This window comes from Coregonus lavaretus (assembly GCF_964263955.1).
Source record: "Coregonus lavaretus genome assembly, chromosome: 5".
In the NCBI taxonomy this organism is placed as follows: Eukaryota; Metazoa; Chordata; class Actinopteri; order Salmoniformes; family Salmonidae; genus Coregonus; species Coregonus lavaretus.
The window spans coordinates 14160090-14181327 of NC_139992.1; the positions used below are offsets into that span (position 1 = coordinate 14160090).

A 21238-nucleotide genomic window follows, 5' to 3' on the forward strand; every position below is an offset into this window, starting at 1 on the left:
CTGCTCCTCATGGAGAAAAGCACATGAGCTAACTGTAATACACAAAGTAAGCAAAACAATTAAATGCATGATTCTAACATTGCCTAAAATGATGAATAAGATACGAATGAGATAGCAATATACTGTAACAATGGAGATGTACAAACTATGGCATAAGGGAACAATGAGTGGATGAGTGGCAAACCGTAATTTTGATTAAGATGTGAGCGAGCTGAGACGGACGTAGCCTATATGCCTATTCGTTCAGCACTTTTGAAATGGGCAGCGACAGAATTCAGATCATGGACAGTTCTTACAGTATTCTCCCTGTACACCAAGACAGAACAGTGGGCTAATTAACGGGGGCACATAAGCAGACAATGAAAGCTCTTACAATATTCAATGATGACATTTCTCTAAAACAGGCTATAGGCTACATGTGCACTACCAAGTCAGAACTGTAGGTTATGTTCTGAGGGGTAGAGGGCCCACATTCTTAGGGTGAGACACAGCTTACTACACAACATACAACTAGTGTTACATTCTTAGCTACAGTATACATATCTCCCTGGCATATTACATCACTGTTGCAGCAGCATACAAGACATCGTTTTTGACTCACCGTTGTAGTGCTCTCTTGAACAGGACGGTGGAGCAGAGGTCCTTCTTGTGGACAAACTTCTCAATTACTATGGCATTACTTTGGCATTCTCTGGATGAACGTGAAGTCATGCTGGCTTGACAGTATGGCCAATGCATTCAACTTGTTCTAGCCCAGGTGTTGCATGTGAAGGTTTTTATCCTTTTAAGGGTGTTTGTTTTGGATCATGCTTGATGTAGACCTCCTGTAGCTCAGTTGGTAGAGCATGGCGCTTGCAACGCCAGGATTGTGGGTTCGTTTCCCATGGGGGGCCAGTATGGAAAATGTATGCACTCACTAACTGTAAGTCGCTCTGGATAAGAGTGTCTGCTAAAATGTCAATGTAGCTTACCCTCTCAAAGGGGTTGGTCGTCATAATGCCTTTGTAGCCTGTAATCTCCTTTGTGCATGGTCTCGAAAATACACCTGAATATGCCTAGCAGGCAGGGGAAGCAAAATAGTCATTGCTTTGCGACACTCGCAGGTAGCCACTGCATCCTTCCAATCCACTCATTGTTTAATTTGCGATTTCCAACTTTTTGTGGAATGTTTATGTCCAATGACGGATGAGCACCGAGACGTTTTATCTCTAATTTATTTTCATATCACAAGAACTGAAAAGGATTTGCCAGTAGATTGTCGACGTGATTCATGATGATGACTGCTTATCTAGCTAGCTAGCTAGCTTGCTTTTGAAAGTATGATGTTGACATGATCAGTCCAATGCTTCCATTCAGCCACAAGATCATTTGTGAGGTTGGGCACTGTTGTTGGGCGATTAGGCCTGGCTCGTAGTCGGCGTTCCAATTAATCTCAAAGATGTTCAATGGTGTTGAGTTCAGGGCTCTGTGCAGTCGAGTCAAGTTCTTCCACACCAATCTTGACAAACCATTTCTGTATGGACCTCGCTTTGTGCATGGGGGCATTGTCATGCTGAAACAGGAAAGGGCTGTCCCCAAACTGTTGCCACAAAGTTGGAAGCACAGAATCATGTAGAATGTCATTATATGCTGTAGCGTTAAGATTTCTCTTCACTGGAACTAGGGGGCCTAGCACGAAACATGAAAAACAGCCCCAGACCATTATTACTCCTCCACCAAACTTTACAGTTGGCAATATGCATTGGGGCAGGTAAAGTTCTCCTGGCATTCGGCAAATCCAGATTCGTCCGTCGGACTGCCAGATGGTGAAGCGTGATTCATCACTCCAGAGAACGCGTTTCCACTGCTCCAGAGTACAATGGCGACGAGCTTTACACCACTCTAGCTGACACTTGGCATTGTGCATGGTGGTCTTAGGCTTGTGTGCGGCTGCTCTGCCTTAGCTCGGGGCTGAGGGGGGTCTGTAGCAAGCGGCAACAGTGAGAGACTTATATCTGGAAAGGTGGATTTTTAGAAATAGAAGCTCAAACTATTTGGGCACAGACCTGGATAGTATGATAGAGTTCTGCAGGCTATCTCTACAGTAGATTGCAACCCCACCCCCTTTGGCAGTTCTATCGAGACGGAAAATGTGTTAGTTGGGGATGGAAATTTCTGAATTATTGGTGGCCTGCCTATGGAGATTGCATGGCTGTGTGCTCAATTTTATACACCATTCAGCAATGTGTGTGGCTGAAATGGCCAAATCCACTAATTTAAAGGGGTGTCCACATACTTTTGTATACAGTATATATTGTATAATATGACATGAAATCATTTTATCTGTGGCCAATGATCTTGAGCCTTTTTGGATGGACACTTCTACTTTAAACGGGCACTTCTACTGTATGGCAGCACCCAAGGGGGGCTTGAACTGCCTAGCTCTCCCAAAGATTTTGTGGTGACGTCGTGACCCTATGAATGACAGAACCCAGAGCAAATCACGGTGCAACCAGAGAAGATGAACAATACATTGAGGGAAAAAAGTATTTGATCCCCTGCTGACTTTGTACGTTTGCCCACTGACAAAGACATGATCAGTCTATAATTTTTATGTTAGGTTTATTTGAACAGTGAGAGACACAATAACAACAACAAAATCCAGAAAAACACATGTCAAAAATGTTATAAATTGATTTGCATTTTAATGAGGGAAATAAGTATTTGACCCCTCTGCAAAACATGACTTAGTACTTGGTGGCAAAACCCTGGTTGGCAATCACAGAGGTCAGACGTTTCTTGTAGTTGGCCACCAGGTTTGCACACATCTCAGGAGGGATTTTGTCCCACTGTCCCAACTCGAACCTTCAGCTCCCTCCACAGATTTTCTATGGGATTAAGGTCTGGAGACTGGCTAGGCCACTCCAGGACCTTAATGTGCTTCTTCTCGAGCCACTTCTTTGTTGCCTTGGCCATGTGTTTTGGGTCATTGTCATGCTGGAATACCCATCCATGACCCATTTTCAATGCCCTGGCTGAGGGAAGGAGGTTCTCACTCAAGATTTGATGGTACATGGCGTCGTCCATCGTCCCTTTGATGCGGTGAAGTTGTCCTGTCCCCTTAGCAGAAAAACACCCCCAAAGCATAATGTTTACACCTCCATGTTTGACGGTGGGGATGGTGTTCTTGGGGTCATAGGCAGCATTCCTCCTCCTCCAAACACGACGAGTTGAGTTGATGCCAAAGAGCTCGATTTTGGTCTCATCTGACCACAACACTTTCACCCAGTTCTCCTCTGAATCATTCAGATGTTCATTGGCAAACTTCAGACAGGCCTGTATATGTGCTTTCTTGAGCAGGGGGACCTTGCGGCGCAGCAGGATTTCAGTCCTTCATGGCGTAGTGTGTTACCAATTGTTTTCTTGGTGACTATGGTCCCAGCTGCCTTGAGATCATTGACAAGATCCCCTTGGCCTTGGTTTTGTGACATCACAAAAAGCCTAATTTGAATTCACCAATGGTATTGTCTTATTCTCTTACCTAATTAAAATAAGTACCACCTTGTAACTAATATCGCAGAAGTCAAGTTCGCTGAGGGGCGTGGTTTATATAGCTAGGTAGCTTATATACTGGTGCCAAAATTTGACTGCAGCGTGTTAGCAAATATAAGTTGTTGTTTTCCCCTATTCATCTAAGGCAAATATACTTATAGGTTTCCGCTTTCATCTGTGTCTGGTGTGAGCTAGTAACTGGCTAGCTGGTTCTTCAGCCAGCATGGAACAAAAGCAGGGGAAGGGATGCCCTAAACGCTGATGCGGTTGTCATTTCATTACATCAAGAGACATACCAAATTGAAAATTCATTCAGCTTTCTCGATGTCATTGATATTAATTTGGTAGGTAGGTAGGTAGGTAGGTAGGTAGGTAGGTAGGTAGGTAGGTAGATAGATAGATAGATAGATAGATAGATAGATAGATAGATAGATAGATAGATAGATAGATAGATAGATAGATAGATAGATAGATAGATAGATAGATAGATGTATGAACAATGTCTAATTAGTATATATATTTAATGAGAAGTACCCTGACCTCACCCTGTAAAGTTTCAACTGAAATTGTCTAAGATTACTTATCTAGCTACCTTGATAAACAGTGCTGACAACGTTATTAGGGCTACATTTTACAGCTAACATTTTGGCTATATTGATTCTGTTAAAATAACCAAACAGGATAAACAAATAATTTGTGAAACCATCATGTGATGTATGGTGTTTGAGTTGCTTTGTGTATCAGCAAATGTATAATTTCCCTGCAACACTGCTCACTGCATCCATGTTGCTTGACATAGGCGTTTTCAAAGAACCATCCACTCAGTCTGTCTTTTCAGACTTCTTGGTAATTTGACATGAGACAATTTTTCTCAAATATTTAGCATTTTTATCATGGGAAAATATTATGGGTTATGTTTTAGTCACTCCAAAGGCTATTTTACATGGGAATCAGAATGACTGTTTGGGCCTTTAACGGATTCCCATCTTGTGTTGTGACAAGGTTCCAACGCCTCTAAGTAATATAACACACTACTATGTGTTTAAATAAGTCAAGACGTGCAACATTCTGTATCCTCCCACACTCCCATCCCCCCGCCTCCCATTCTTTGCCTCTCTCTCTCATCGCTCTCTCCCTCCCAAACTGTCTCCCGTAAATCTGTTTAGCTGAACACCTAGCAGATAACTGCAGATCTATGTGAACGTACGGAGCGAGGAAGTGTTGCTGATCCCTTCTGCATATTCCTCTTGGCATCCCTGAAGAACGACGTTCGATTAGCAGGGCTCTCCGAGACTCGCGTGAGAGAAGTGCTGTGGCTGTTCAGCCCACACTCCGCAACGATGTCCGAATTTATAAGCGCCTTTCTCACCATATCGGGATTATTTTCGTGCGTGAAGACCCTGACAGCGGTGAATGCAGAGCAAGGTAAGAGAGGCAGGGAGTCAGGGGCGTAAGAGATGCGCAGTCCGATCAAACTTGGCTGGTTCACTCTTTACCGGTAGGCTTTACCGGTAGGCTACCGATGCATGCTACCAGGATAATTCAGTTGTCTACCATTATGTTTCAACATAATGTTCATTTTATTCGCCCTTTGCTAGTCAGATTCATTGATGACTAATTTACGAATTGCCCACCATGGTTCTGGCGAAGGTGCAAACGCGAATTGAATGGAATGACTCCCCATTCATCCCCATTTTCTGACACCAGACTAATTTAGTCAAAATTATGTTCTTTGTGTATGTTGTATTTCTATTCAGAATGATGAACTAATATAACTTAATACTGAATTTACTCTGAATTTGATATGCATAAGTAGACTAGATCATAGTTCATGGAATATTATGAGTGGACCGTGGAGCCCCATGTTGTAGGCTGTAGAATGCAGCAGGTGACAACCGCAACATGGGATGCAGTGACAGGCGCACCGTATATTCATAATGATATGAAACCTCCCCACCCCCTTCCATCTGTCAGCTGATCAATTAGATCGTTTTGATGCTCTCTAACATTAATATTCTACCTTTCAGCTCATTTAGTTTGAGTTTGTTGGTCTAGTTGCTGTGTTGACAGGCAGGCAATATAAATATAGAAAATGTAATCAAATACCCCCAACAGAGCGCGAAAGCCATGGAAACTACAGTACCGCAGGCAATCACAGAAGGTGAGAGAAACAATGTTTACTTTAGTCGTTGAAATGAAAATATTAATTTGAAGCTCCAACTCCCGGTGGACGCCCTCCTGCTCAGACAAAAACACCTGAAATACAAAGAGAGTGTTGAGGTTGTGTTTTGTTAGCATTGCGCTGTTGCTATGACTCAGGCATCTCAAATCAAAGTAAAGAAATCGGTGTTATAGGCTTTGTAAGTTTGCATGAAGAGCGACTGAATTTCGGCATGGATTTCTGTACAATTAAATAAAAAACAGACAGGTTCACTCTGAGCGCATGTATACACATTTCAGTCGTACTGCTCCCCCGTAGGAATCGAACCAACAACCCTGCACGCACGCACGCACGCACGCACGCACGCACACACACACACACACACACACACACACACACACACACAGGGGTTCAAATACATATTTTGTATTTGATTATTTGTTATTTAAATACTTATTTTCTCTGTGTTTGAGTTATTTCGAATACTATTTTCAAATACCTGTGTTTTTGCATGGGAGTGTATTTGAGTTACAGTTTTTTCAAATGATTTCCAGGTGTATATCCAAATACATTCCAATATTCAATAACTTTACTTTTCAAATAAAAAATATCTAAATGCATATCTGCCTTTGAAAGTAATTGAAATACCCTAAATAGTATTTGAATCCAGGTCTGACACACACGCATCTCTAAAACATTGTTACTGAGATTTTCATCCATTTCACCATACTATTGAGTGCTCGGTAGCAATGTGATATTGACCACCTTTTCCACAGAGGTTAATTTTGTTCAGGTCTGCACATTAAATAGTCTTATAAAACGGTTGTTTGGATCCTGGATGCTGATTGGTTGATAAGCGGGCTTCATCTCGGGCCTAAGAACGGCCCTTAGTCGGGAGTTATCACACGATAATACCCGGGTTCTCATGCCTTATTGCTTAATTATACCTCACAGATGATATCAGACATATTCGGATACTGCCATTAGAATAGCACGAGTGAAATCCAGGTAGCTTCTTAAAAAGAAACTGTGAACTGGTCTGGTATCCATCCCCCTGTGGATACTTCTGTAGAAACTAATTATTAATGGGAGAGATGGAGGAACCTTTTCATAAAGGAGTCAAGATTACATTACATTTTTGATTTAATAGACCTTCAGCATGCCTGTGCAAAATACCAGATACTGGTAAAGTCATTTGGGGGTTAAGTTTTGATTTTAAATTACTGTTGGCTAATGGTTTTCCTCAGAAGAAAACCAAGTATTTTTCTGTGGGTATTCATCTTGAAAAATGTATGATACTTACAGTAAATACGCCCCCTTTCTTAAATCAGTCCATGCCATCTAGCATTGAGCAGAGCAGCCAGGGGGTAGCAGTACAACGCTGAGCAGACACAATGACATGATGAGAGTTGAGGAGAGGAGGTAGCTATAGCCCAAACCAACCTGCTTTTATTTTATCACAGTACCCTTGATCTCCTGTGGTGACCGCCATACTAGATAACCATCACTACATACAAACAGCTCAAGGTTGTTAGAAATGTATAGCCCCTTTTACCAAGCTGGGCTAAGGTTATATGTTTCACGGCACAGGATAGGTGCAGTAATGTTTCCCTAATTAAATCTAATGAGATCAGAAAGGTTGCCTTCAGGGGCTAATTAGATGAGATGAGATGCTATCTATCTGAGTGAGCATCATGCTATGATGGACTATCGTCCAATGGGACGGAAGGCGTTCCTGTTGACGGATAAAATCAGTAAATCAGTAGTCTACATGCAGAGCTACACAGCAAATTCTCCAGTTTTAAATCAACACTGAAAAAGTGGGACCATATGCACACTGGAACTAGGGTTACATTAACACACTGCTTACTGTAAAACCTTATTTGAATATATCCCAGAGTGCCTTCCCTTTTGAGTGAATTGTAGCGTTACCACCCATGACTGTGTTTGTTAGTGACAGAGACATGGTGCCAGAGGATCTGGTGCAATGCCATCGGATCGATGTGAAGCAGAAGAATGCTAAATTAAAAAAGTATGGAAGTTCACAAGCTCCGATCAAGCCCTGAACAGGCTGCAGGAATCCTTTCCAGTTGAAGAGAGCCCAGTGCCCTGAGGAGAGGCAGAAGCGGAAAAAACAGAAGCACACTAGGCTACATACAGTGATGCCTAAGATCAGCTTATCATAAATTGAGACAATATTCCTTGCCCCTCCCCGCAATACAATATAAACTCTATTGTCCCCAAGTAACTGTTCTTCTCTAGGAAGTAACGATAGAATTAGCCGATGCCAATGAGATACATGGACACTGAAAGGACAGTATAAAAGCGGAAATATAGCATGTAAGTCAATAATTTTCAGTGATTGTTCTATGGATGTGTGTGTATGTGGGCAAGAGGCTGTGAGTGGAAAGTATTCAGACCCCTTGACTTTTTCCACATTTTGTTATGTTACAGCCTTTTTCTAAAATGGATTAAATTGTTTTTTTTTCCTTCATCAATCTACACACAATACCCCATAATGACAAAGCAAAAACAGGTTTTTAGATTGTTTTGCAAATGTATAAAAAGAAAACAGGAAAGATCACATTTACATATGTATTCAGACCCTTTACTCAGTACTTTCTTGAAGCACCTATGGCAGCGAATACAGCCTCGAGTCTTCTTGGTTATGAAGCTACAAACTTGGCACACCTGTATTTGGGGAGTTTCTCCCTTTCTTCTCTGCAGATCCTCTCAAGCTCTGTCAGTTTGGATGGGGAGTGTCGCTGCACAGCTTAAAAGCCCTAAAAAGGCATAGCACCTTAAGTACTTAGCTTAATGTTTATTTAGTATTTATTTATTTTTGGTTGCTCAGTCCACATGTCCACAAACTCTATATATGTAATGTATACAATAACTATGAATTTATACTATGATCCTCCCATTCTATGGAATGCCCACCACCCTCATATGTCATGTCATGTGGTCCTCTGTAGCTCAGCTGGTAGAGCACGGCGCTTGTAACGCCAAGGTAGTGGGTTCGATCCCCGGGACCACCAATACACAAAAAATGTATGCACGCATGACTGTAAGTCGCTTTGGATAAAAGCGTCTGCTAAATGGCATATTATTATTATTATGTCTGTTAAAATGTTTTACTTGGTTCTTCAAAAAAACCTGCATGTTTTTGTATTAACTTTTACCAGATCTAATGTGTTATATTCTCCTACATTCATTTCACATTTCCACAAACTTCAAAGTGTTACCTTTCAAATGGTATCAAGAATATGCATATCCTTGCTTCAGGTCCTGAGCTACAGGCAGTTAGATTTGGATATGTCATTTTAGGCGAAAATTGAAAGAAAGGGTCCGATCCTTAGGAGGTTAATTACATCAATAGTAAATATATTTAGAGACAACATTTGGAGAATGAAGAGAACGCATGTTCTGGAACCAAATTTGAATTAAATATGTAAAAGACCCCCGATATACAGTAATTTGGGATGCCGTTAACGCGTACATTAGGGGAATGATAATCTCATACTCTGCAAAAGTTACATCTGATTTAGAAAGAAAAATGTAAGAAAAATCAATCACTGTCTTAGAAAAAGTCCATAAAAAACCTTTACAAGGTTAAACAAAATCTATAAAATTTCTGAACTAAAGCAGGAATAGGATCTTTTACTTCTGAAGAGAGCTAACAACTACAGGGTAAACTCAAATAAAGCTGCTTAATGGCAAATAAACCTGGTAAATATCTCGCAGCTCTCACAAAACTAATGCATGCTAAACCAGTTATAATTGTAAAAGATAAAGGTACAAAAGCGGTAATTACAAACAATGCAATTAATGGCAATTCTAAAAGTTTCTATGAACATTTATATAAATCAGAATTAAACAACAGTGGGATGTTTCCGATAGCCTTCTTAAACTCAACTCTGAAGCAACTATCAGCAGACAAAAAATTATCATTAATAACAGAGATCACCCAAGAATAAATATTAGACACTGTTAAAACATTTGCATGTAGAAAAGCACAAGGATTCGATGGCTTTCCAATAGAATTCTAGTCAACATTTTGGGACCAAGTAGCCCCCCTATTTACAGAAATGACAACACACGTCACTTAATTCAGTATTTCCTAGTTCCATTTATCAAACAGTTATTTCCGTTATATTAAAACCAGAAAAATCTGGAGAGTCCCCTGCTGATTATAGACCCATAAGTTTAATAAATTGTAACAATAGAATAATAACAACATTTATAAGCAATTGAATGGCAAAAGTCTTACCAGACTTGATACATATCAATCAAACAGGGTTGATTAAAAATATAATATAATATGCCATTTAGCAGACGCTTTTATCCAAAGCGACTTACAGTCATGCGTGCATACATGTTTTGTGTATGGGTGGTCCCGGGGATCGAACCCACTACCTTTGCGTTACAAGCGCCGTGCTCTACCAGCTGAGCTACAGAGGACCACCTGAGCTACAGAGGACCAAGGATACAGAGGATATACACTTACAAACAAATACAAGAACATGTTTCAGGTTAATACAATACATAAAAAACAAGAAATAGATTAATCAATAATGGCTGTTGATGCCGAAAAGGCTTTTGATCGTCTTGAAGGCCCTTTCCTATTCAAAACTTTGGAAGCTTTCAACTTTCCAGCTGAAATAATACATTTAATACAAATATTGTATAAATGTCCTAAAGCAAAAATATACATGAGTAATACATTATCTGATTAAATTGCTTTAGAAAGAGGCACAAGACAGGGATGTCCGCTCTCCCCCCTATTGTTTGCACTGGCAATTGAACCGCTTGCAGAAAGAATTAGAGAGGACCCAAACGTAGCAGGTATCAGTATTGGTAAACAGGAATATAAACTAAACTTATTTGCAGATGATCTCCTGACATACTTGACCAATCTTGAAAACTCAATGACCCTTTGCATTTTTTTCTTCTCCAGAATATTAAAAAATCTCAGGTTATAAAATGAATGTGGAAAAAACAAACAAATAATTTTAAGTGGACCACAAAAAATATAACATTCTTAGGATGGTTGCTAAGTGACAAACAACAAATATATATAGATAACTTTATTCCTTTATGCAACAATATGAAAGCAGATTTAATTCAATGGAAAAATCTTCCCATAAATCTTACAGATAGAATAAACCTCTTTAGAATGGCATGGCTACCAATGTTTTTGTATTTATTTTCGGTAATACCAATTACCCCACCGAAGACATTCTTTAAAAAATTATACTCTGTCATAATAGACTTTATATGGGCAAATACAATTCATAGAATGAAAAGGAATCTTCCTAAGTCTGATGGTGGTTTTAACCTTCCAGCCTTGGAATTTTATCAACTCGCTACCCAAGGCTTTTACTTGTGACATGCAGTATAGGTATAGTTAAATGCAATAAAGAGGAATAATTGGTACATAATGAAGATGTGCATGCTCATCCCATAATCTTTTTACATGTCTATTTTCAAAGGATAAAGCTAAAGGACAACCTCATAGTTAAGAACACTATAACGATATGGAAGAACATTAAATGTATAGCCTTGGCCGTGTGTTTTGGGTCATTGTCATGCTGGAATACCCATCCACGACCCATTTTCAATGCCCTGGTTGAGGGAAGGAGGTTCTCACCCAAGATTTGACGGTACATGGCCTCGTCCATCGTCCCTTTGATGCAGTGAAGTTGTCCAGTCCCCTTAGCAGAAAAACACCCCCAACGCATAATGTTTCCACCTCCATGTTTGACGGTGGGGATGGTGTTCTTGAGGTCATAGGCAGCATTCCTCCTCCTCCAAACACGGCGAGTTGAGTTGATGCCAAAGAGCTCCATTTTAGTCTCAACTGACCACAACACTTTCACCCAGTTCTCCTCTGAATCATTCAGATGTTCATTGGCAAACTTCAGACGGGCATGTATATGTGCTTTCTTGAGCAGGGGGACCTTGCGGGCGCTGCAGGATTTCAGTCCTTCACGGTGTAGTGTGTTACCAATTGTTTTCTTGGTGAATATGGTCCCAGCTGCCTTGAGATCATTGACAAGATCCTCCCGTGTAGTTCTGGGCTGATTCCTCACCGTTCTCATGATCATTGCAACTCCACGAGGTGAGATCTTGCATGGAGCCCCAGGCCGAGGGAGATTGACAGTTATTTTGTGTTTCTTCCATTTGCGAATAATCGCACCAACTGTTGTCACCTTCTCACCAAGCTGCTTGGCGATGGTCTTGTAGCCCATTCCAGCCTTGTGTAGGTCTACAATATTGTCCCTGACATACTTGGAGAGCTCTTTGGTCTTGGCCATGGTGGAGAGTTTGGAATCTGATTAATTGATATCTTTTGTGGACAGGTGTCTTTTATACAGGTAACAAGCTGAGATTAGGAGCACTCCCTTTAAGAGTGTGCTCCTAATCTCAGCTCGTTACCTGTATAAAAGACACCTGGGAGCCAGAAATCTTTCTGATTGAGAGGGGTCAATACTTATTTCCCTCATTAAAATGCAAATCAATTAATAACATTTCTGACATGCGTTTTTCTGTTTTTTGTTGTTGTTATTCTGTCTCTCACTGTTCAAATAAACCTACCATTAAAATGATAGACTGATCATTTCTTTGTCAGTGGGCAAACGTACAAAATCAGCAGGGGATCAAATACTTTTTTCCCTCACTGTATATATTTTACAAGAACCAATATCACTCCCTAGAAACACAACTTTATGGAACAATCCTTGGATAGCTTTTCAGAATTCATAGATAAATTGGCCCACATGGAAAACTAAAGTCATAGAAACCATAAATGACTTGGTAATAGGAAATACATGTATTTCCATGACAGCTTTAAAAAGCAATTTTGGTTTGACCAAATACAAATATATCCAACTTCAAAGTTTCATAACAGAAAATTCAGATTTTAAATATTTTCGACATCAGAGCCATCTTGAGGGAATCCTATTTGTGTCAGAAAGGGATATTCATATGATAGGTAAGCTATACAAAACATTGCAGAGAGCCTATCCAACTGACAATGTCTTAGAAAAAAATAGAAACTATTGTAACCAAGATTTAAAAATAACTGATATTGGCACAAGATGGAGGGAATGTTGGAACATAACTAACAAGATTACATTTAACGAAAATGTGCGTTTAATCCAGTATTAATTTATGTATAGAATGTATTACTCAAGAGACAAAATTCACAAATTCTACAGCACAATGGCAGAGTCATGTCTGAAGTGTAAAATTACTAATGACTCAATAATTCATGCCTTCTGGGAATGTTACAAATGTAAAAGTTATGTGCGGCATTGGAAAGATGGATGTCATAGGTAATGTCCCCTGTAGCTCAGTTGGTAGAGCATGGCTAGTGGGTCTGGGCACGTGTGATGTAGTGATGTTTGTATGATGTAGTCGTTTGTATGTCTATATTTTGTATTATTTTTAAAATATAAAAACAAATCTTATTAAAAAAACATGTTTTTCATGAAATGTGATGATATTTGGAAGAAACCAGATCAAAGTATGATGACCAAAGTATGAACAATGACTGTTGCTTCTACATTGATCAAGTTTTATCATAAAGTTACTGGTCTCCTCCCCCATGTCAAACACTTGGTTTCAGGAGGCAGGATTATTAAGTGGATAGGGTGACCCTAACTCTCATTTTAATACACCAATGGTAACATGATATTCTCTTACCTAATTTAAACAAGGACCGCCTTGTAACCAACATTGGAGAAAGCGCATTTGCGGAGGGGCGTGGTTTATATAACTAGACATCTACTCTACTGGTGCCAAAATGTGACTGTAGGGGGTCAGTAATTATAATTAAAAGTTTACATATGTCTGTTCTTCTGAGTTTTGATGCAGAGTGTTTGCCAGGTAAAGTAATTCTAGGGTATATAAGTTGTCCTGTGAGAGCTTTTGTTCTGAACCCACTACAGTGTTTCAGATGCCAAGTTTACGATCGTTGAGAGACGGGTCGGACCAAGGTGCAGCGTGAAAAGCGTACATGTTTATTAACTCAATAAACATACAACAAAACAAGAAACAACAACGCATGTTTGGGTAATCCAAAGCCGTGGCCTATTTTGGGCGTGGCTTTCAGATTGTCATTTTTGTCCACCCGTGAGAGTAAATGTCATTCAAGTACATCATGTTAAGTTTATACTGTGCAAATATCCATTTACCTTCTCTTTTTTTTTTTGCCACAGTGGCTCATAGCTCAATAACCCAGCATCAATATCCCAACTTTAAGACCCAACTGGCTGTGTTAAGATAGACCAGCATGTGTTCTGTCAATGCAGATAGTCCGGTTAGCTATTTGGTTAACGACTTAGCAGTCTTATGGCTCAAGGGTAGAAGTTGTTCAGGTTCCTGTTGGTTCCAGACTTGGTGCATCGGTACCACTTGCCATGCGGTAGCAGAGAGAACATTCTATGACTTGGATGGCCTATAGGGCCTTCCTCTGACACTGCCTGGTGTAGAGGTCCTGGATGGCAGGGAGCTCGGCCACAGTGATGTAATGGGCCGTACCCACTACCCTCTGTAGCGCCAGATGCCAAGCAGTTGCCATACCAAGTAGTGATGCAAACAGCCAAGATGCTTTCAATGGTGCAGCTGTATAACTTTTTGAGGATCTGAGGGCCCATGCCAAATCTTTTCAGCCACCTGAGGGGGAAGAGGCGTTGTTATGCCTTCTTCACAACTGTGTTTGTGTGTGTTGACCATGTTAATTCTTTGTGATGTGGACACAGAGGAACTTGACCCGCTCCACTACAGCCCCGTCGATGTGTTATGGGGGCGTGCCCAGCCCTCCATATCCTGTAGTCCACGATCAGCTCTTTTGTCTTGCTGACGTTGAGGGAAAGATTGTTGTCCTGGAAACATAATGCCAGGTCACTGACCTCCTCCCTATTGTCATCGTCTTACCACTGTTGTGTTGTCAGCAAACTTAATGATGGTGTTGGAGTTGTGCGCGGCCACACAGTTATGTGTAAACAGGAAGTACAAGAGTGGACTAAGCACGCAACCCTGAGGGGCCCCCGTGTTGAGGGTCAGCGTGGTGGATGTGTTGCTGAAGGAGGTGTTCAGTCCCAGGGTCCTGTGCTTAGTGATGAGCTTGGAGGGCACTATGGTGTTGAATGCTGAGCTGTAGTCAATGAAAAACATTCTCTCATAGGTGTTCCTCTTATCCAGGGGGGAGAGGGCAGTGTGGAGTGCAATAGATATTGTGTCATCTGTGGATCTGTTGGGGCGTTATGCAAATTGGAGTGGGTCCAGGGTGTCTGAGATGATGGTGTTGATGTGAGCCATGACCAACCTTTCAAAGCATTTCATGGCTACAGATGTGAGTGCTACGGGTCGATTGTAATTTCGACAGGTTACCTTGGTTTTCTTGGGCACAGGGACAATGGTGGTCTGATTGAAACATGTAGGTATTACAGACATGGCCAGGGAGAGGTTGAAAATGTCATTGAATACACATGTTCTGAGGACGCGTCCTGGTAATCCATCTGGCCCGCAGCCTTGTGAATGTTAACCTGTTTAAAGGTCTTACTCACATCGGCAACGGAGAGCGAGAACTGCTGGTGCTCTCATGCATGGTTCAGTGTTGCTTGCCTCGAAGCGAACATAGAAGCCATTTAGCTCATTTGGTAGGCTTGCGTTGCTGAGTTTCCCTTTGTAATCCGTTATAGTTTGCAAGTCCTGCCGCATCCGACAAGTGTCAGAGCAGGCATAGTAGGATTCGAGGTTAGTCCTGTAATGATCCTTTTCCCAAAATATATTCTTGGTAAATAGTATGGTCTGCAGTGGCGTGTATAGATGGATGCCAAGGGAAGCCAGGCTTCCCAAAATTTTTTACAAAACCCCCCAAAAAAGAACGTATCTTTCGTCTCTCTGTGTTTCAGAATTTTCCTTCAATTCGCAAGAGGCTGAATGTATCTCACAGGAGAAAGCATCCGAGCGAGTGAAACAGCGCCCCTCTGTGTAGGCTATCTGTTGTTGCCGCCAGTAGCAGTAAAGGCAAGGGAAGCCAGCGAGCATTTGGCCTCCCTTGATAATTGTTTTTGCCAATCAGCGTTTAGCTAAACTGAGTTAGAGCAACTGTGAATGGTCCTGGCGCACCAAAAAAAGTGTCAAGGGAAGCCAGCTTGGATTTTAGCGTCACTCCTATAAAATCCCATTGAGAGCATACGTCATTGACAGAAAAAGTTGAATTGTTGCATCTCGTTGTGTTGTCCTCTGGTGGCTAGCAGCTAAAATTGGCCCTTTCCTAAATTAGCCATGAATGGAGATAAGGATTTGGACTAGTGGTTTTACTTAATTCTCCGTACTGGTCAATGATTATAACAACGATTCTGATCCAACCATTAATTCATAAATTGTTGTGCCCCTGGCCTGAGAGGATGGAAGTTCAATATGTAGCTAGATTTATAAGGCTAATGTTAACTAGCTAACATTGCCCATGAATGGAAGTTAGGCCAGCGAGCAAGCATTTTAGCCAGGTAACCTAGGACAACAACAATAAAAGCGTGTACTGTATGACAGTGATAGACCGTTTCATCAACATGAAAGAGAGAAGGGTGGCATTGGCATTTCTCTACAAGTAGGGTGAGTCAACATGTTTTTGTACTTGCACGAACGTGCACGCACACAGAAATCAGAACCATGGACAGCCACATCATATTTAGCTTACCTTGATTGGACTAAATTATGTTTTGTGTCATTTAGTTGTCCTTGTATTAGACTAAGCAGAGGCGATTTGATGATGTTGAAATGTTGAAATTGAAATGGTGCTGGAATAGTGGAGGCAGCTCCTGTTTTCTTTGCAACTTGCGGTAACTCACTGTGGTTCTAAGTCAATAGTTGTTTAGTGGTCCGAAAATGTCATGTAACTGTCTGTTACATGCAATATGCTTTGCGGACTTCAGTGGACATATCCGGTTTTGTGATAGCCCCAGCTGTTGTTAACAAAGAGTCACCCCTCCCCCTCTCTCCTTACCTGAGTCTGCCGTCCGATCTTGACGATGCATAGAAAAACCAGCGAGTTGTATATCCATGTCCTCGTTCAGCCAAGACTCAGAGAAACATAGAATATTACAGTTCTTCAGGTCCCGTTGATAGGATAGTCTCAAACCGAGTTCATCCAGTTTGTTCTCCAGTGACTGCACATTCGCCAACAGAACAGAGGGCAATGGCAGTCTTTGTTCGCCAACGTAATCTCGTTTGGAGGTCCCCTCGCCTGGCTCTTTTTTGCCGCTACATCCTCTTTCGAGTCCCAGGGATTAGGGCGTGGTCCGGCGTAAGCAGAACGTCTAGAGCTGCCGAAGTAGAAATCTTTATCCAAATCGAGGTTAGTGATTGCTATTCTGATGTCTAGAAGCACTTTTCAGTCATAAGAAATGATGGCGGAGACATTATGTACTAAAAAAGTTAAGATCTGCATTAAAAAAACAAAATAGCAAGGAGTATTTCTGTCTGTAATAAAGCCCTTTTGTGGGGAAAAACTCATTCTGATTGGCTGGGCCTGGCTCCCCAGTGGGTGGGCTTTACTTCCAGGTGGGTAGGCCTATGCCCTCCCAGGCCCACCCTTGGCTGCACCCCTGCCCAGTCATGTGAAATCCATAGATTAGGGCCTAATGAATTTGTTTCTGTTGACTGATTTACTTATATGAACTGTAACTTAGTAAGATCTTTGAAATTGTTGCATGTTCGATTATGTTTCTGTTCAGTATATTTATATATATATATATATATATATATATATATATATATATATATATATATATATATATACCCAGTACCAGTCAAAGTTTGGACACCTACTCATTCAAGGGTTTTTCTTTATTTGTAGTATTTTCTACATTGTAGAATAATAGTGAAGACATCAGAACTATGAAATAACACATATGGAATCATGTAGTAACCAAAAAAAGTGTTAAACAAATCAAAATCTATTTTAGATTTTAGATTCTTCAAAGTAGCCAACCTTTGCCTTGATGACAGCTTTGCACACTCTTGGCATTCTCTCAACCAGCTTCACCTGGAATGCTTTTCCAACAGTCTTGAAGGAGTTCCCACATATGCTGAGCACTTGATTATTCCATACAGTATGTGTTATTTCATAGTTTTGATGTCTTCACTAATATTCTACAATGTAGAAAATAGTAAAAATTAAGAAAAACCCTTGAATGAGTAGGTGTGTCCAAACTTTTGACTGGTACTGTATATATGTGTGTGTGTCTCAGTCACCAGATCTCAACCCAATTGAACACTTATTAGAGATTCTGGAGCGACGCTTGAGACAGCGTTTTCCAGCACCATCAACAAAACATCAAATTATAGAATTTATCTTGGAAGAATGGTCTCCTCCCTCCAGTAGAGTTCCAGACACTTGTACAATCTATGCCAAGGTGTATTGAAGCTGTTCTGGCGGCGCGTGGTGACCCAACGCCCTATCAAGACACTTTATGTTGGTGTTTCCTTTATTTTACCTGTACATGGCAAAGGAACAAATGTGATGTTGCAGGCAAAGCCTGCTACAGTGCAGATCAAATCAAATCAAATGTTATTTGTCACGTGCACCAAATACAGGCGTAGACCTTACAGTGAAATTCTTACTTACGAGCCATTAACCAACAATGCGGTTTTAAGAAAGGATACCAAAAAAATCACCAAAACAAATACAATGTAAAATAATACGAAATAAAAGTAACCTATAATTAAAGAGCAGCAGAAAAATAATAATAGCGAGGCTATATACAGGGGGTACCGGTACTGAGTCAATGTGCGGGGACACCGGTTAGTCGAGGTAATTGAGGTAATATGTACATGTAGGTAGAGTTATTAAAGTGACTATGCATAGATAATAAACAGAGAGTAGTAGCAGCAGCGTAAAAGAGGGGGGTTGGGTGGGGCAATGCAAATAGTCTGGGTAGCCATTTGATTAGATGTTCATGAGTCTTATGGCTTTGGGGTAGAAGCTGTTTAGAAGCCTCTTGGACCTAGACTTGGCGCTCTGGGTCCGCTTGCCGTGCGGTAGCAGAGTGAACAGTCTATGACTAGGGTGGCTGGAGTCTTTGACCATTTTTAGGGCCTACCTCTGACACCGCCTGGTATAGAGGCCCTGGATGGCAGGAAGCTTGGACCAAGTGATGTACTGGGCATACGCACTACCCTCTGGCGTGCCTTGCGGTCGGAGGCCGAGCAGTTGCCATACCAGGCAATGATGCAACCAGTCAGGATGCTCTCGATGGTGCAGTTGTAGAACCTTTTGAGGATCTAAGGACCCATGGCAAATACTTTCAGTCTCCTTATAGGTTTTGTCCTGCCCTCTTCACGACTGTCTTGGTGTGCTTGGACCATGTTAGTTTGTTGGTGATGTGGACACCAAGGAACTTGAAGCTCTCAACCTGCTCCACTACAGCCCCGTCGATGAGAATGGGGGTGTGCTTAGTCCTCTTCTTTTTCCTGTAGTCCATATTCATCTCCTTTGTCTTGATCACATTGAGGGAGAGGTTGTTGTCCTGGCACCACACGGCCCGGTCTCTGACCTCCTCCCTATAGGCTGTCTCGTCGTTGTCGGCGATCAGGCCTACCACTGTTGTGTCAACGGCAAACTTAATGATGGCGTTGGAGTCGTGCCTGGCCATGCAGTCATGAGTGAACAGGGTGTATAGGAGAGGACTGAGCACGCACCCCTGAGGGGCCCCCATGTTGAGGATCAGCGTGGCAGATGTGTTGTTACCTACCTTTACCACCTGGGGGCAGCCCGTCAGGAAGTCCAGGATCCAGTTGCAGAGGGAGGTGTTTAGTCCCAGGGTCCTTAGCTTAGTGATGAGCTTTGAGGGCACTATGGTGTTGAACGCCGAGCTGTAGTCAATGAATAGCATTCTCACATAGGTGTTCCTTTTGTCCAGGTGTGAAAGGGCAGTGTGGCGCACAATAGAGATTTCAGCATCTGTGGATCTGTTCGGGCGGTATGCAAATGAGGGTGGGTCTAGCGTTTCTGGGATAATGGTGTTGATGTGCGCCATGACAAGCCTTTCAAAACACTTCATGGCTACAGACGAGTGCTACGGTCGGTAGTCATTTAGGCAGGTTACCTCAGTGTTCTTGGGCACAGGGACTATGGTGGTCTGCTTGAAACATGTTGGTATTACAGACTCAGTCAGGAAGAGGTTGAAAATGCCAGTGAAGACACTTGCCGGTTGGTTAGCGCATGCTCGGAGTACACGTCCTGGTAATCTGTCTGGCCCTGCGTCCTTGTGAATGTTGACCTGTTTAAAGGTCTTACTCACATCGGCTATGGAGAGCGTGATCACACAGTCGTCCGGAACATCTGATGCTCTCATGCATGTTTCAGTGTTACTTGCCTCGAAGCGAGCATAGAATTATATATGTTATAAAAAGAAGTTAGCTACCAAGACAAGACATTCTATCCAATTCTATCAGTTAAATGCTCCTGTCAGTGGACTCCTCAGTTCTACACAGGATTAGGCTAGATAGAGTAGCTCATGGCCCCAGGGTATGTGAGCAGGCATATACAGTCAGGTGCTTCTAGAGTGCTTGATATGGTCTTGATGGGGTTACTGGATGCTACTGAAGCTCAATAAGACACTTGTCGAAAGTGGCGCCATTGGATTTTGATTGTGATAACTTAGTGTCACTCTGCATGATCTTAATAGATGACAATTAAATCAGCTGTAGATTGGGTGGCATGGTGGAAGATCTCCAGCCATCCGCTGGTAAATTGACTTGACTGGATTGATTTGAGTCTGCAGGTGGAGGAGGAGCCTGTTTGTTCGACCCACATGATCTGTTTGTGCTAATTCTTCTAACTTGACTTAATTATTCATCGGCGAGGGGTTTAATGTTACAGAATTGGTTTGTGATTAATGATCAATGAGTGTTTCCTACTGAAAAGGGGCCTGTCTCTGTGGACTTGTCTCAAAGTGCCGGGCTAAGCCAGCTAGTACTACTGAGATGGCTGTTCCTTGGAAGATAATCACAATTAAATTATTGATATAATAAAAAATAAAGTAATAATCATATTATAATCATATTATATCCCTAATATGATCATAATTAGTTGAGTTGAAGATAAGGTCATATAATGGTAGATGAGATAGAATAGTATTGTATATATTTACTGCACTATATAATGTGTAAACAGAACATTGCATAACACATTGTAAAAGCTGCAAAGGTTAAAAGTACAGAGCAAATTCTCCAGTGTTAAATCAACACTGAAAGAGTGGGACCATATACACACTGGAATTAACACAATGCTTAGTGTAAAACCTTATTTGAATATTCCCAGAGTGCCTTGCCTTTCGAATGTATTGTGGAGTTACCACCCATGACTGTATGTGTTAGTGACAGAGACATGCTCTTTGCGTTCATCCATGTTTAGTCCTATGGACTTCACTAAGTGAGAACATAAGTAACTATGTTATAATTTTTTGTTGGAGATTTAACTGAAAACTATATGTATTTCATAAGGGCTTATTTTGAACCAAAACCATGCCCATC

General features: G+C 41.4%; 1 protein-coding gene across 1 annotated transcript in view; it reads left to right on the top strand.

Moving 5' to 3' along the window:
• Positions 1 to 4871: 4871 nt before the first annotated feature.
• LOC311128814 (low-density lipoprotein receptor-related protein 1B-like) overlaps positions 4872 to 21238 on the top strand; it is a gene marked incomplete at both ends in the record, with an annotated part of 602749 nt that continues 586382 nt past the window's right edge. The window contains one exon of the mRNA XM_084161045.1: positions 4872 to 4956. Within this exon, the coding sequence (XP_084017171.1) occupies positions 4872 to 4956 (85 nt within the window). The remainder of the gene's footprint in view (positions 4957 to 21238) is intronic.